The following is a 15,855-nucleotide window of genomic DNA, read 5'->3' as shown; positions in this document are numbered from 1 at the left end:
ATATACAAGTCAGTCATTTTTTTCATTCATTAGAGTTTACATGTATACACCATTAAAATGAGAAAATAGTGTTGATTTTTTTTTTACTCAATTTGTTACAAAGATTGCAATAAATGGCATTTAAAATTCAATTAATGAAACTATCACTTTATTGTCGACATTGTTTTTGCATCTTAGATAAAGGCAATAATCTACCAAAATCTCAATGATTCGATGCGTTTCTTTCTGCATCCAAACAGTGATTTAGTACTTAAGGTCTATCTTGTGCTTTCATACCCTAACCAAATGTAATTCAATTTTCTTCACAACTAACTCAGGAAAACAAAACCAGTACATGTAATATTAAAATTAGTTTTACTTTATATAACACAGTAGTTTTACATTATCCGACGTTTCAATCCTAGGAAACCACTATACAAGAGTTTGTTTTATCAGCGCTGTGGTCCTCCTCTACCACTCGTGTTGTAATTATTGAATTTGATCTATTGAATATACCAAATGCAAATAGTGCATGATCAAACATGTTGGGTTTTTTTAAATACACTTCGGGAATTCATAGTTCGATAACGAAACTGGAAAAAGGTTTGTGAATATTTTGTTATTTTGTTTTTCTGTGTTTTTTAATTCGGAATATATGTTTAGATATCTATACTATAACGTAACACACATTGGGATCAAACTATCAGAAACATACAACATGAACACACATAAGTACTTAAATGTAACAGTGATATCGATAGATGGGTTGAGATTGGTGGTTTCTTTGGTATATAATATTTTGAAATCTGTTCAAGTACTGAACTCAGTCTTTTCACTTCTGTAAACGTTTTGTTCGGGAGAAATAAAAAAAAACAATATAAATCGAGATATCTTTAATGCATAATAAATACAGTACATTCATGATCTTACATATATATCGCTCATTGAATAAACAATTAAACTGTGTTAGTATATTGTATAACTTCAAGCTTTCATGAAGAAATAAATAATGTATGTAGTATACTCATTGCGAGGTATGTACGTACAGAGGAAGTGTACTGAAGTGGTTCTAAATATACACCTGATGAAACATTATTGATCATTTAAGGTGGCATGGTCACAATTAGAGCTGAAATTTTTCAATTTTTATTTTTCCATTCTTAATGTTTAGAATACTTAGCTAAGATGTTTCTAATGGTCAACAAAATGTGAATATTAGTTGTCGAGATACATGGGAGATATAGAGTTCACAATTCTTTGTCATGTAAACAAGGGTTTTGTTCACTTACAGGCTAGGTATACCAATAAAAGTTCGTTTAAAGCAGAGTTTGCAATTTAAAAGTTAATTCTAAACATAATTAATAGTTTCTAGTGCTTAGCACATCTCATTTTTAACATGCTATTTTCAATGAACAATCAATATATATGTATACTTATGTAAACAAAAACATGACACAAGCCTTGTTTACTTATTGAAGAATTGTAAGAGCTGTATCTCACTTGATATTCAAATTTTGGTTGGCCATCAGAAATACGTTCGTTAGGCATTGGAAAAATGAAATATTCAGCTCAATCGTGCCCATGTCCTATTGAAGCTGTTCCAGTAGAGTGGGTTTAAAAAAAACTTCATTATGTAAGAAACAAGTTATGTTGTCGAGTTTATTTGAATGAATGTCTGGGCTGTTTAAATTATGTAGGGTTATAAACAATGACACGGACCTATTATTAGTTCCAAACCTACTGGTAGTGCGTGTCCGTAGCCACGACACACTGGTTGGTTTATTTAAACAGAAAGCCTGTTCTATAAGTAAACAGATCTAAGATCTACGATACGAATCCAGTATATTTCTGTTTTTAAAGACGACCTTGCAATTGACGAATGTTATATTTAGACCACATATTTTGTGTATTGCGAGTCACTATCAATTATTGCAAGTCACTATCAGTTATTTCGAATCACCGGGTAAGCAGATAAAACACGGCCAGAAAATAACATTTTAACAGTTTGATTAGTAAGAATTATTTACCCACGGTCTCTAAAAGAAAAAAGAATTATTGACTAGGTGTGTGTTCGTGTTGAATAACGTTAACGTCCCTTTGCATGTACGCTGCAAAAACACAGGAGCGGATCATGCCGGAAAAGATCATTTACAGCAATTACCAAGCAAATAATGGTTATAAAATCTTTTGACTGCAAAATGTCCGTTTGATATAATCATTCTAGAAAGAATTTTTAAAACTATTTAATCTATATATAGTATTTGTTCATCGCATTATAACAATGTTTGTGTGAATACTTTTTATCTATTTTCCATCAATCATACTCGTTTTATTTACTCTGGTAGTGTAGCCTTCAATGGTCCCTTGAATGGAAATAAACCATATCATATTGCCGTGAAACATAGCTGCACACAAACGTTTACATATTTTATGTCCATGTTTGTTCAAGGTAATTGTGATGCAAAAGCATCAAATTGGCCCCTATAATTTGCAATACAGTATTCTAAACCATTTCCATAAAACGCACGGAAATTGTTATATGAAATGTTCTTTTTAAAATTGGAAATAAAATGAGGAAACTACTTTTAAAACTATTAATATTATAATTTATGTAAGAGCATTTAAGAGTTTAAAAAAATATAAACGTATGACTTATCGTTTCGTAGGTTTCAGCATTCAACGTAGCAGAACTCAAAGTAGGTTCGCCTTCAAAGATCTTAAACTTACAAGTGCTACAGCATCTATATCAAGGAAGTTCAGAGAAAACATAAAAAACGAATACGGGTGTCACTGATCTACGATACAAAGCGGGTTTATTTTTGTTTTTAAACGCGATTTTGTCGAGCATTATATTTAGACCATCTATTACATGTCTTGTTAGTTACTTTTGATGATTTCGAAAGTAAAACATGCTAAGGATATCTTTAATGCTATGTGTCTTTCCATTATAAAATGCTGGAAGCTTAGTGGTCAAGGCACTCGCTTCTGACCGCTGCGATCTGACTTCGATCCCCGTGATTGGCAGTTGTTCTATGTGAAAAGGCATGGTAGTCGCCCGCTCGAACACGTTGATTTGACCCATTTTTGGCTATTTCCAGGTTTTCATATTTTTACTTCAAATATATCCATATATGTGGTAATTTTTCTTTCGTAGAGATGACACCTCGGATTTACCAGGAAGGCGGTGTGATTCTCGTTATCTGCCTCGGACTCGTTTTGTCATCTGCTGAAACATATGTAAGTAATACAAATAAAATCCGTAAGAAATTCATAATTCCATTTGTTCAGTTCAATCTGTGCTTTCAAATAGACGGAATCAGTATTGGTTATTTGTGATTCATTATGACCTATTCTAGCTTACTCTTGAACCATTGTGATTTCATGATCTAATTCTGTTCTCGTAGGATCTCAGACTTCACGTGTTCTTCTCTCTTCTGAAACAACACTGTACATAATTTACTGTCATTCCTAACCACATGTGACTAAGAGTCATCCTCAGAATGGTGAAAAATAATGTTTTCATCGTCCTCACACTCGTGAGGTTGTGTAGTGAAAAGAACTTTGAAATGGTCGTTTTACGATAGCCCGTTACAAAACTAGAGAATCCGATGTTTGGTTTTACTTTCTACGTCTTTGAATCTTAACTGAAACATTCTCCATAATAGTGCTAATGCCCAGTATTGTCCCCAGCTGTAGCTATTCAGAAATGAATTTCATATCCCTTGGGTCATGAGTTCGGGCCAAGGTGGAAATAAATTTAGTAAATACTTTTAAACTTCAACATCTAGTAGACATCTCCATATGAGTGAAATATTCTCGAGAGGGACGTTACACAATATACAATCCATGCTATCTAGTAAAATTCAGAAACAAAACGAAGCACTGACTATAGTCAAACTCTATGTCACTTGGTTGGATGGTTGTTTAGTTTACGTCCCATCGAGAATTTTTCACTCATATTGAGACGTTACCAGCTATAGGTGAAGTACCACTGCTTATCGTTTACGTAGTGGTGAGGGTTCTTTAACGTGCCTACACCTTTCGCAACACGTGACCTCAGTTTTTAATGTCATATGCAAAAACCCGTGATTCTTACTTCTAAATAGTGTGCGTTTGACGATAGAGCAATTACTACCTTTATTTACGTCTTACATCTACACAGGTAAAATTGCAACATATGTTTAACATAACATGTTTTGAAAAATATGATAATCATATAAAAGGAGCACTCAGGGGGAACGAATGTTTTCAAACATATGATTAACAAATGTTTATAATATGAATAACATATGTTTGTATTCCATATATTTTGTTCATATGATATTCACATTTTACATTACGACCCCTGGGTCTAGGCCTCTGTTGGTAGACTGTTAGTCCCCGAGGGTCTATTTATCCCAGTAGCTAAGTACTTCGTTACTAGCTTGAAAATACATATGTATATTTAATTGCAACACTGTCTATGAAATCTTTTTTATATACATATAATAGACACATATAGCTGCACATTTATTTGTAATAATATCATATCAATATTAATCATGCACACAATATTAAATTACATACATGCGTGTATATCTGCACAAGATACCAGACATTGTACATATAAAAGCAATTCATTGAAATGCAATTCATTGGCATTTATTAAACGTAATAAAATATATTTCATAAAATAGAATGGAAAGGTAGTACTTTGTGAACATAAATATCTAATTGTCAGGTGCTCTTTATCTGGCAGTAGATGTTGTAGAGAGGATTATATTGTGAGTAACTTCAATTTACGTCCCGTGATAGTGGCTGATTGATTGATTGTATTTCCCTCTCTGGCAACAATTTTGCTGTTTACTTATTCCTGAAAGAAAAAAAACTAACAGAGATACTTGATTTCATAAATTAATACCACCACTGCATCCACTTATGGGGCTTCCCCCAAATTGTTAATATCAAATAATCTAGGTACATTTACAGCACATCATTCAATTTTGATTCTCACAAAGTTTGACCTTGACATTTAATAATGATTTTCATATCACTACAATACAAGATTTCTTAAACCGAACCTAGGCCCATAAAGCATTTAAACTAAGTAATAAACGTGATTAGTTTCTTTAAAGACAGGGAAAGTCCACAGACTACATCTTCAGAAAACATATAAACAGAAACAAAAATTGGAGGGGGTGTGTTTGTTTCGATTGTAAACATTGAAAGTTCTTGTCAATCCCTTCTGTAAGTTGCATGTAATTTGGTGTTCTTTGTCAGTGTCAGTATATCTGTGTACATATACTACATAATATTGCTATAAAGGTGGGTAATGAAAGTCATATTGCAGACATGTCTGAGATATTCTTATTAACGTACTCTACAATTAATTTGAACATATACAGTTTACGAAATAATGCTCCTGCCATTCTATCAAAGATGAAGAAACCTTAAAAGATTTATGATTATTGCAAATTCCTGAACGCCGGAAAAAATATGTTTTTGTGTGGTTGCATTGATTAATGTCATTAACATTGCAACATTTCAAATACAGTATGTATATATACCTATACTTTATTTACCGGTATCTACGTAAATTCAGACCAGTGAGTTGTTCGGGGAGGGGGGGGGTGTCTATAAGTATGTCTAATATCTTGGTCTAGTAATTGTTCTTGTGGATTTTTTTCAACAATAAATGAGAATTTTATATGAACTGAACTTACACATTGTTGAGGTTCTTCCACGACTTTGTCCTGTAGATTTAGTATTGTATCGGGTAAACAGCTGCATCTTCATTGCCATGAGCAGCTTGTTAGGAACTTCTTTATCATCTTTAATTAGATTTTCCCGTTAGTTGTTGCGATTCTTGATAGCTCTAAATATCAATATAAAGAATAAACTTGTAAATACTAAATCAGATATGCCTAATGTGCAAATCTTTGTGCTGAATATAGAAATTTTCATGATATGAGACCTAACATAGATTACATAGTCATAGTGGTTACCCTTCTCTCCTTGTTTAGTTCTGATATACACTGCTTATAACCTGACTTTATATAGAAAATGTATGCTTTTGAATAAAACGCTATAGTTGGCATTATAAAAAAGATGCACTGAGCCCAGACTTGCGTATCCTCATGCAGAAAATAGAATTTAAAAATGGCATAATGTACCTTGAAAACTTTTATTTGGCGATATTGGCCACGGCTGTAATATACAATAACAATAAGGGAGCCAGGCATCAATTATTGCCTTTCTGGCATTCCTGAACAATACAAGCATGAACAGGTGGGATCTAGGCATATATGCTCACCTGTTCGATCACCTAGTATGGCAAAATTCAATCATTTAAACACAAAGTCAAATAGGAAAACAAACTACTGGTGAGCCAAAATAGCTGCCACGAGACTATGCTCAGGCATAGGCTGCGCCACCAGTAGGGCAACCCGTACAATACCACACGGTTATGAATAACTATCAGAGTGTGCTTGACACAATGAGGCAATATTGAATATTCAGTGGCTTTGAATTTTAAGCCCCCTTCCACTTTCAACACCATTGAATATCCATGTCAAAAACCAGGGGTAGTGTCCTTGATATGCCGGAAAATGGCACAGTTCTAAAAAACAAAAACAAAAAAACAACGCTCCGTATCACTTTGATAAATGGATTTAACCTCGAGTGGTACCTGTAGTAGCTAAATCACATTGATTTCATTTTTTACTTACTGCTAGAAAGTCTTTCTCCCTTCTCCCTGACCGCTCTCCCTGACATGATCGATTGTCTGCTAGTACGCGCACGTTCTTTGAATCTTCTTAGTTACATTGATGCTTTAATTGCACGGAATTTATAAACAGCGAGTGTCAAGTGTGTAAATTACATCGACGGATATAATGACAAAGCTGTTTTATCCTCGAGCGAGAAACGTAATTCATTTCGTCACATTTTGTATGATATTTTTGGCAGATTAGAACCATCTCATACAATATAGAACTTACCACTATGAAGTACAAAGAATATCTATTATATTGTGTCAAAACCTTGTGATTCATTTATAAATGATAAAAGTGACGAGTTTTTAAAACTCTGTAACAGTTTTAGTCTTAGTTATAAGTTCTTTTGTAAAACAGGGTCTAGGCCAATAACAGCGATTTTGAGGGGTGGGTGGGGTATTCCAACAAACAAAAATCTGTATAAAACATAGACCCCATCCTCATTTTGATCATACGATGATCATATGTTCAAATTTCATATGTTTATCATATTTTGAACATATGTTAAACGTTAATTTCTACTCTTTGTCAATCGTATGTTTGACGCTTGCAGTATGTTCAACATATGTTTCAAACAAATGTTATATAGAAACACTGTGTCACTGTGTCACGGCCTGCACACAAGGTTATTTGGCCATGGTTAAGGTCGCTTGCAAATTTAAAATGAACAACAGGCTACAATCATGCCATGATATATTAGAAGGTCATACTTGATAGTTTGCGGAAACATTGTTTTTGACCAGACGTTATGTCAACATTTGGTCCAAACTGTCAAAGTACGGCTTCTTTACTACAGTCAAGTACCATTGATCATACGCATGTATTCGAACTTCAGGTTTATGTATCGAACCCGTGAAGTTATCCTCAAGTGCATCTTTGAAAAACAAAACCTTTTACATATTTTTTTCGCAAAGAAGCCAAAACTTGTCGGAACTTACTGAAATCCCGTAGATATGCTAATGGAGGCAGATTTCTCGTGTGACTCTCTAAATATGAACCATTGTCAATCTTCAGTTCCCTGAGCATTTTCAGCCAACAGAACCAAATTCCTTTTTTTTTTGTATCTGAAAATTTCTTAAATACACCAATATAAATTCTGAAAAGTCTGAAATTTTTATAAATAACAAAAATGTGGGACTAATAGAGAACTTTTATATTTATCCATATTAGATTAATGACGTATTGCCTTAAAAGAAATCATAAGAATAACAACAAAAATTAAAGCACTATCAAAGTGCGAATAAAGTAACGTCTTTCTTTCAGTCTCAGTGTCCCTGTTGATTTTTCAGTTTCACAAGAACAAATGCATGTATATTTATCAATAAAGCATATCTTCATTAACTTACAATCAAAGAGTACACTCATCTACATTATGCAGTGTCTCACCATTCCTTAATAATGACATTCTATTTCAGGCATACGAATATTCTTTTGAGGTACACCAAGTATCAAACTGTCCAGTGAGCGAGGAGGCGTGGGAAAAGGCGTCTATCCGGTTAAACTGCACTCAAAAACATGGATATCACTGCGTTCCCGATGAATATTTCACTTCATTAGTGGAATTCTGTTATTCAGATGGAGACCGGTTGCCTTCTGAAAAAGGTAACTCTAATTTATGCGGTGTGATAAATAAATGTATCGTCATGAAAGGATAACATTTCTTTACCCTGATGACCCATTGCCATATACAATTCAGTTTCTCCATCGTCAACTTCCAATTCATGTAGCAATATTTTACTATCACATGCATATGGTGTTTATATCTACTGAACTTATTCGAAATGCAAGAGCTTGATCGGTGTATGATCAGTTTTTCAAATATGAAGTAGGCTACTGCCAAACAAGGTGATGTTACAGAAGTTTCAACGGTCTTGTTTAAAATCAGCATTTTGCATATTTTATGGTCGTTACAATGATATAGTTCGCCAGTATAACCTATCATTGGGTCAAATGCTGACTGACGTGTTTCATACCGATTGCTAAGCCGTTCTGAGAACACTGATTGTGACTACGGATTACTCCGTTTACTTGGTCAAGACATTTGGCGAATGTGATCGGTCGACAGGACATGCTTACTCCTACGCACCTGATCCCACCTCTAGTATGCCAAGGGGTCCGTTTTCCCCCAACTCTTTATTTTGTATTCCTTATAGGAGTTATCACATTAACTCGTGTTCGTTATCTTCACTTTTCATATTCTTATGTTTGTTCCTTGCATGTTTTTATGGTTAGCAAATACCACCTGATATGCTTATGGAGATTTGAGATTGATCACTGTTCGTTTTCTTCACCTTTCATACACACAATGAATATCGTGAAGTTTGTTTGATTTTCGAGGACAGTGAGGGTTGGTGTGATTATTTTTGGTTTGTTTGATAATTTAGTTCATATGGAGACGTCTCCAGCTGCAGGTGAAGTACCATAAAAAATAACTATGGTTAAAGCTCAGGGCCGCAGCATAGAAAGCTCATTAATATACCAACACCTGCCGCAACATAGGACCTTCTCTTTAAGGTCATCCGAAAGACCCATGATTCTCACTTCTAAAAGCTATTCTATTTTAAAACCTTGACTTTTGCTGCAAAAGCTTTAAAAGATCAATAATCCAGATACATCCAATGTTGAAAGGATGAATAGATACGTCTCCTGAATGATTACACCTCTAATGGTCAGTTTTGTAAACTTATAATTTTCAGGACATTGTCTAGAATTAGCAGAAGATGGTATCTTAAACCAAGTTCCCTGCAACACCTTCGACAGTGGATGCCCTGAACAGTTTTATTTCAGCAATGAAATATACAAATGTGAGTCATTCACATACCCATATGTAAATTGCACTTGTGACCTAATATGCCTTCATAGAATTTGACGAACAATTGCAAGAAATATTCATGATATATAAAATCAATTAATGTATTTCTACAGATCCAAAGTGCTTGTCGATCAACACGAATTTCAAATGCTTTGATGCAGATGTTCCATGCATATTATCAAAGTAAGATTCATTATTATACAAAGAACAATTATATGTTATGAGCCTAATTTGGCACCCTTAAATGACTTTCATTTCCTATAATATATTTGGACAGAGATGTCATTCTAGGGAAATGTTGGTAATCCTAAGATATGACGTCATAAATGAAATTCTTTTCCTGGATTTTTTAAAACTTTGGTGAAACACTGCCCATTTACAAACCATTTTTCTTTCCGCTAATATAGAGCGACATAGTTCACATTCACATATATCTTTTCGAGGAAATATCGATCTCCCTCACGAAATTGTTGTTTGTTTTTAAATTTAGAAAATAAACTCTTGAAATAACGTTTTGGCCAAAGCGCTTGAGCTAAAGCAGATAATAAATTACGTCATTTTAATGCCAAATTGCAAGAAATGTCGCAAAAGTTGTTATACTATGATTTTATCTTATAAGAATTGAAACTTGAACAAAATAACTGCATCGGTAAGGCATAGGAAATATACCATAGATCTGTACTTTACCTCAGAGTCATTACTTTCAAAAATATATACAGGAATCTATGATTTGGTTATTCTCATGTTTTGTTTGTTGTTCTGGTCCCTTTCGAGAATTTTTCACTTAAATGAGACATCACCAACTGTAAGTGAAGCTCCACAACTTTAGACCTATGTCGCGCAGCTCAAGACCATAACAAAGAGGGTTCTATGTCTTTCTAACTCCTCCCGTGGCATGGAACCTCTGTGTCTCATCCAACAGACCCGTAACTCTCTCTTCTAACGCTGAATGTGTTCCTGAAAGACATCTTTCCTGTAGAGATATATTTTAGATACAGGTTGATTATACCAGGACTGTCCTTTATGTAGTCTCGTTTTCCCCCAGACTTTCGCTCTCAAAACATTCAACAAGCAAGAAACTGTAACAAGTACCATTTCAACAGAAAATTACAATTCTTTACTTATAGGCCACTGAATTTGTGGTAACAATATCTAGAATTTTAATTGATTGTGTTAGTAATAAGTATTTATAGTTAGAAAAGGATGTATATATTAATTATATAGTGTTTATGTCTCTTCACTGATTCGATACACGAGATCATGTTCTGCATATGATCAGCTTTTAAACAGAGATATGTTACTGCAAAGAAGTTGATAATACCGGATTTTCAAGAGTCTTGTTTGAAGTCAGCATTTCACAAATTTTATCATCGTTATGACGATCTTATTTGGAAATACAACCTGTCTTGGATCGAATACTGTCTGGTGTGTGTTTATACTAACTGTTAGGCAAGTGTAGCCGGTCAACAGCGGATGCTTACTCCTTCTAGGCACCTAATCTTACCTCTTATGTATCCGAGGGTTCGTGTCCACCCTACTCTTTTTAATTTGTATTCTTTATGACATTTATAAGATTGATTGTTCATTATTTTCATTTTTTCTTTTATTTTCTTGGTGACAAAATGCGATTGTGTTATAAGCAGGTATTTGCTTTAGATATGTTTGCTATAAACATGTTTTCCTGTGCCATTTCAATTTACCTTTATTACAACATCCAAATGTAAAAATAGTAAAGTAACTGAGCTTTCAACGAAAATGTTAAATGCGGGTGATACCAGTTGTTTTCTTTGTCTGGAAGTAATGTGAAATAACTACGTTGGATAAATGTTCATACTTCAAGAGTGATCGATACAACTTTCATCATGTAAAACTACTTATTTTTGTTTTTGTATATTTGCAGTAAATCACACCACCACCACCATACGCACATATACACATGTATGTAAAACTTATACGGTACCAATTTTGTTGCACCAGATGCGCATTTCGACAAATAATGTCTCTTCAGTGATGCTCAACCGAAATGTTTGAAATCCAAAATAACAATGAACGTTTAGAGCTATTATAGGGGAAAACAGGGTGCCAAAAAAGTGGAGTCAAATTTGTCTAAGGATAAGAGCTATGCGTGAGGGAGATATTCCTTAATTTTGAAATTAATTTCAAAATTTTATAACAGCAATTAAATATACATGTATCTCAATGTGTAATTATCTACCACAATGGGAGGAAATTCACTCCAACATTCTATAAATCTCTAAATGACTCATGCAGATTATCAAGATTGAATTTATAACCTAGACATGCTCTGTCTTTCTCCTGTTCTGTATTCTACATTGTATATAAATGTTTATTCATTCTACTTGTTGATATGCTTTCAGACACAACAGCTGCGTCTACGTAATTGAGTTAGATCATTTCAATAGTAGCTGTTGGTCTTACATACACATGCAGTAGTCTCCTAATCTCCTCTGATGTTTTCACAAGTTTCTCATTTTGTGCTTTAGCTATGTTTAACTTTGCATTCATCGTTGCATGTGATAAAGAAAATCCCTATTTTGACAACACTGAGAACCCACTTTTTTGTAATTGTTTGTCATTCATGGATATAGCTACAGCTTGTTGAAGAGGACTAGCGAAATTTGCGAAATGCTGACTTTGAACGAGATTGTTAAAAACCCTGTAACATCAACTTACCTCACAAACTTTGACACAATTAAATGTTTCGCTGTATGCTATTGATGCTTGAGAATCAGGGTACATGAATTTCAAAATCATACTGAATTTTCTTTCATTCAAAGCTCTTCAACTGACTGGTATATGATTTTGCAGGTGTATTTCCATTAACAAAAACCTACAACACTATCTATATATCATATTTTGAATTGCCTTATGTGCATGTTCTTTCATTGTTGCATCAGAAGGATTCGATATTAATACAAATTCCTTTCTGATACTACCATTAACTAATGTCTTTGTGACTGGAAGCAGCTGCTCAACAAATTTGGAGTAAGTGGGTGATACTGTGTATATTCATGAAGGAACATATATAGAGCGACAAGTGTCTGTTTCAGTTTGTAAAGTTTCTTCATGATGTTTGTTTGTTAGAGGTGACAGAGGTACATCTACACTATCTGTATCTTTCTTAGAGATTGAAACAGTTACCGTATTGATGGCTTACACATAGTTTGGTGGGGTATTTTTGAGAACCTGAAAAAGAAAAGGACGCCAATAACTTATTATGAATTAAAAATTCATGAACTCTACGGACACTGATGTCGAGGCTGATTATGCATAACACATATTTGTTTTGATAAAATGCCTCGATTCGTGACTAGTGTTAATAAACTTGACCAACGTATAAAGTAAATTATTATGTAAAGATAAAGAATATATTTAGGATCTAATGTCAGCATCATATTCTCTACTCAATATTTTGAAATGGTTGGGCACTATCATTTAAATAATGCATGTGTATAACTCTTTTTAATTTTGTATAGATGTACAAAACATTTCTTGCTTATGAAATGATTCCGTTGGAAAACCGAATTATATCATTACCTTATCTAACAATCCCTGAGGATTATCTTGATATTTTACTTTACCACATTATACATATACGGCGGTCCCAAACATGGCAATTTTTAAAGAAAGAATAACGTTAAAGCAGTATTCCTCATTGTTCATTGATGTAGAAAATAGGAACATTCCACTTCCATTTCAATCATTGAATGATGTGCTTTACACATGGCTAAATATTATAAACTTTCTTGACATATCGTCCGCTGTTATAGGACTTGCTAGCCCCTAGAACTTTGGGTAGTATACTCGTGTCATTTGAGTTCAATATTAAGTGCGTACCCTGGGTGGGAGTTTAGGTTAGTTGGGGGGGGGGGGTTGGCTTGGAGTAAGACACGTGTAAAGTACACATAGTCTACAACATTTCTGTAATATGTAAGGACAACTACGGTATATTATAGTTTGCATCAGTGGACCTTGTATTTCCTTTCATACTATGTGCAGGGACAGGGTCGGAATTATGGTGAGGAAACTATAGCTTCCGATGCGTTTATTTTCCAGAAATGGTGTGCATTTTTAGGGCAATGACTTTATGCGTTTGAGAGGTTGACATAAAGTATTATGCGCCCGCCGTCCATATATTATATCATAGTGTACAGGCCGTCCATATATTATATCATAGTGTACAGGCGATGGTTCCGATGCTTTTAAAACTACATATTTCTTTATGGTAAGTGTGTATCGCTACGTCGAATGCCAGACATTCACTTTTGACAGTCTTTGTCAGTATTCACAACAAAATGTCTGTTTTGAACCATAACACCCCTGATATTTCTTTGTTTACGAAGTAAATTCAACCATGTTCCTTCATAACAGTAAGATAAGAATCGTACCAGACTTTTACTCGTGCAAAGTCGATCGATCAATCGAGAGAGAGAGAGAGAGAGAGAGAGAGAGAGAGAATATCAGAATATCCTTTACTCTTCATTATCACACCGTATTTGTAGTAAATATTAAAAAATAGAAAACAAAAAACATCCATTATAACAATGTGCCAGTTTCATAGCACACTAGTGGACGTTCCATGGCATGATGATAAACTATGTAAACTGTGAATAACAGAGATAGTCTTTAAACGGAGTACATTTAATGCCACTGATTACTGAATACATTTCAACTTTATTAAACAGAAATGCTGAAAGCACTACGAACAACATCGTTCACAACACTAGCTCCCAAAGTAGCATAACACTAGTGAACAGAATAGAGAACCACTACCCAGACTACTTTGGATCGTTTGTTGTCATCTCCACCCTGTTTGTCGTTGAGAACATTGCACTGTTTGGATTTGCATTTGTTATGTACAAATATTACATCAGGCGGAAATATCCCAAACATGGTAATGAATTACTTAATTCTGTAATCTCTAATATACTTTATCATCTGTATCGTGGCTTACGTTCTTGTTTAGATTATTAATTATGATATACGTGATTTACATGTACTTCATTATTTTTATCATTATTAACAGATGATGGTTATTTAGCAGAGTCTACACCTTTAAATGATATAGGTAAGTTACAATCCTCATGATAGCTTCCACATGCATGTACGACTTAAAGACCCAATTCTAAGTTAACCTGTATCGTGATCAATAGTAGGTCGCCTGTCAATCAAACTTTAAACAATTTTTTTTTTTTTTTTTTTTTTTTTTGCTTTTCATTTTTTGGGGGTCATTTTCTTGGGGGAGGGGGTATAAATGTGATACATATCTTATAACAAATATTAGTCATTTTTATCATAACTTCCAATATTTGCATGATGCGACTTAAAGAAAAAGAATTTATTCGAGATCACTAGTTCCGTTTGTTTACACTAACCTGTTCCTTTGTAAGGTGTCCTTTGTGCACAGGATTATCAAACCGTAATGTTGCTGACGAAATGGTCGACTCTGAAATCTAAAGGCAAAACACAGGTTTCCAATATTAGATTGGCGTGTTATTTTTTGCAACAGTTTGCAATTTTTTAGGCCCATTATGTTACATCTACTATATACTCTATATAATCACAGTGATGTTTATGCTTATCAAATAAAGATACTTTCAACATATAGATATCTTTATTGAGTAATTTGGGTAAACACAAGTATAAACTGACATTCTTTAACAGAATATTTGTAAAAAAAAAAAATGATATTCAAGAAAAAAGTATTTATATAGCGAAATTGCATACCAAGTGCGCTATACATCTTTGTTAAACTTCGTTAAACAAATTTCTGTTTTAAGTTCATTTCAAACGCACACAAACTATTATATTCATATGAATAATTCTAAACAACCCCATTCCATAATGCTAGAATATGTAGGCTGCTGATTGTACGTAAACAATTAAGGAAGTTAGCTCCTGGGCTTTTGAGTATAACTGCGCAGGATGCTACAACTAAGTATTCACTGGTTCAATACTGATCCCATTGGTGCAAATATATTACACATCTATTGCTGAACCTTATCCAGTTGAAAAATTTTCTGTCAAATTTTGAAAGGGTTGGACATGGACTATATTTTGTGGCGGAAGTTCTTTTTATATATGGTAATTTATTAACTTGGTTGATATATTTTTCCAAACAGAACACCGATTCTTAAAAAAGTTTTAATTAATTTACTCGAAATTTTGTATAAAAATTAAGTAATATTCGCCAATAATTCAAAAATTTGATCTCCAACCCCCACTTTTTTTAGTTGCATTTTAAATTGTAAGACCAGACTTTGAAAATTATGTAAATGTTTAGAAATTGAC

At 33.8% G+C, this 15,855-nt stretch overlaps 1 protein-coding gene across 2 annotated transcripts in view; it reads left to right on the top strand.

Moving 5' to 3' along the window:
• The first annotated feature begins 542 nt into the window (after window positions 1-542).
• LOC130046525 (alpha-latroinsectotoxin-Lt1a-like) overlaps window positions 543-15,855 on the top strand; it is a 31,798-nt gene continuing 16,485 nt past the window's right edge. Inside the window, exons 1-7 of one of the 2 annotated variants that reach the window (XM_056143288.1) lie at window positions 543-582; window positions 3,134-3,216; window positions 8,147-8,333; window positions 9,428-9,535; window positions 9,657-9,726; window positions 14,250-14,458; window positions 14,591-14,632. In XM_056143288.1, the coding sequence (XP_055999263.1) occupies window positions 3,136-3,216; window positions 8,147-8,333; window positions 9,428-9,535; window positions 9,657-9,726; window positions 14,250-14,458; window positions 14,591-14,632 (697 nt within the window). In that variant the 5' untranslated portion in view covers window positions 543-582; window positions 3,134-3,135. Of the gene's footprint in view, window positions 587-3,077; window positions 3,217-8,146; window positions 8,334-9,427; window positions 9,536-9,656; window positions 9,727-14,249; window positions 14,459-14,590; window positions 14,633-15,855 lie in introns of both variants that reach the window. The other variant, XM_056143289.1, reaches the window with a different exon arrangement.

Source organism: Ostrea edulis, chromosome 7, assembly GCF_947568905.1.
Source record: "Ostrea edulis chromosome 7, xbOstEdul1.1, whole genome shotgun sequence".
NCBI classification, from domain to species: Eukaryota; Metazoa; Mollusca; class Bivalvia; order Ostreida; family Ostreidae; genus Ostrea; species Ostrea edulis.
The sequence above is the reverse complement of the archived record's forward strand: the minus strand, read 5'-3'. Positions and strand labels throughout refer to the sequence as shown.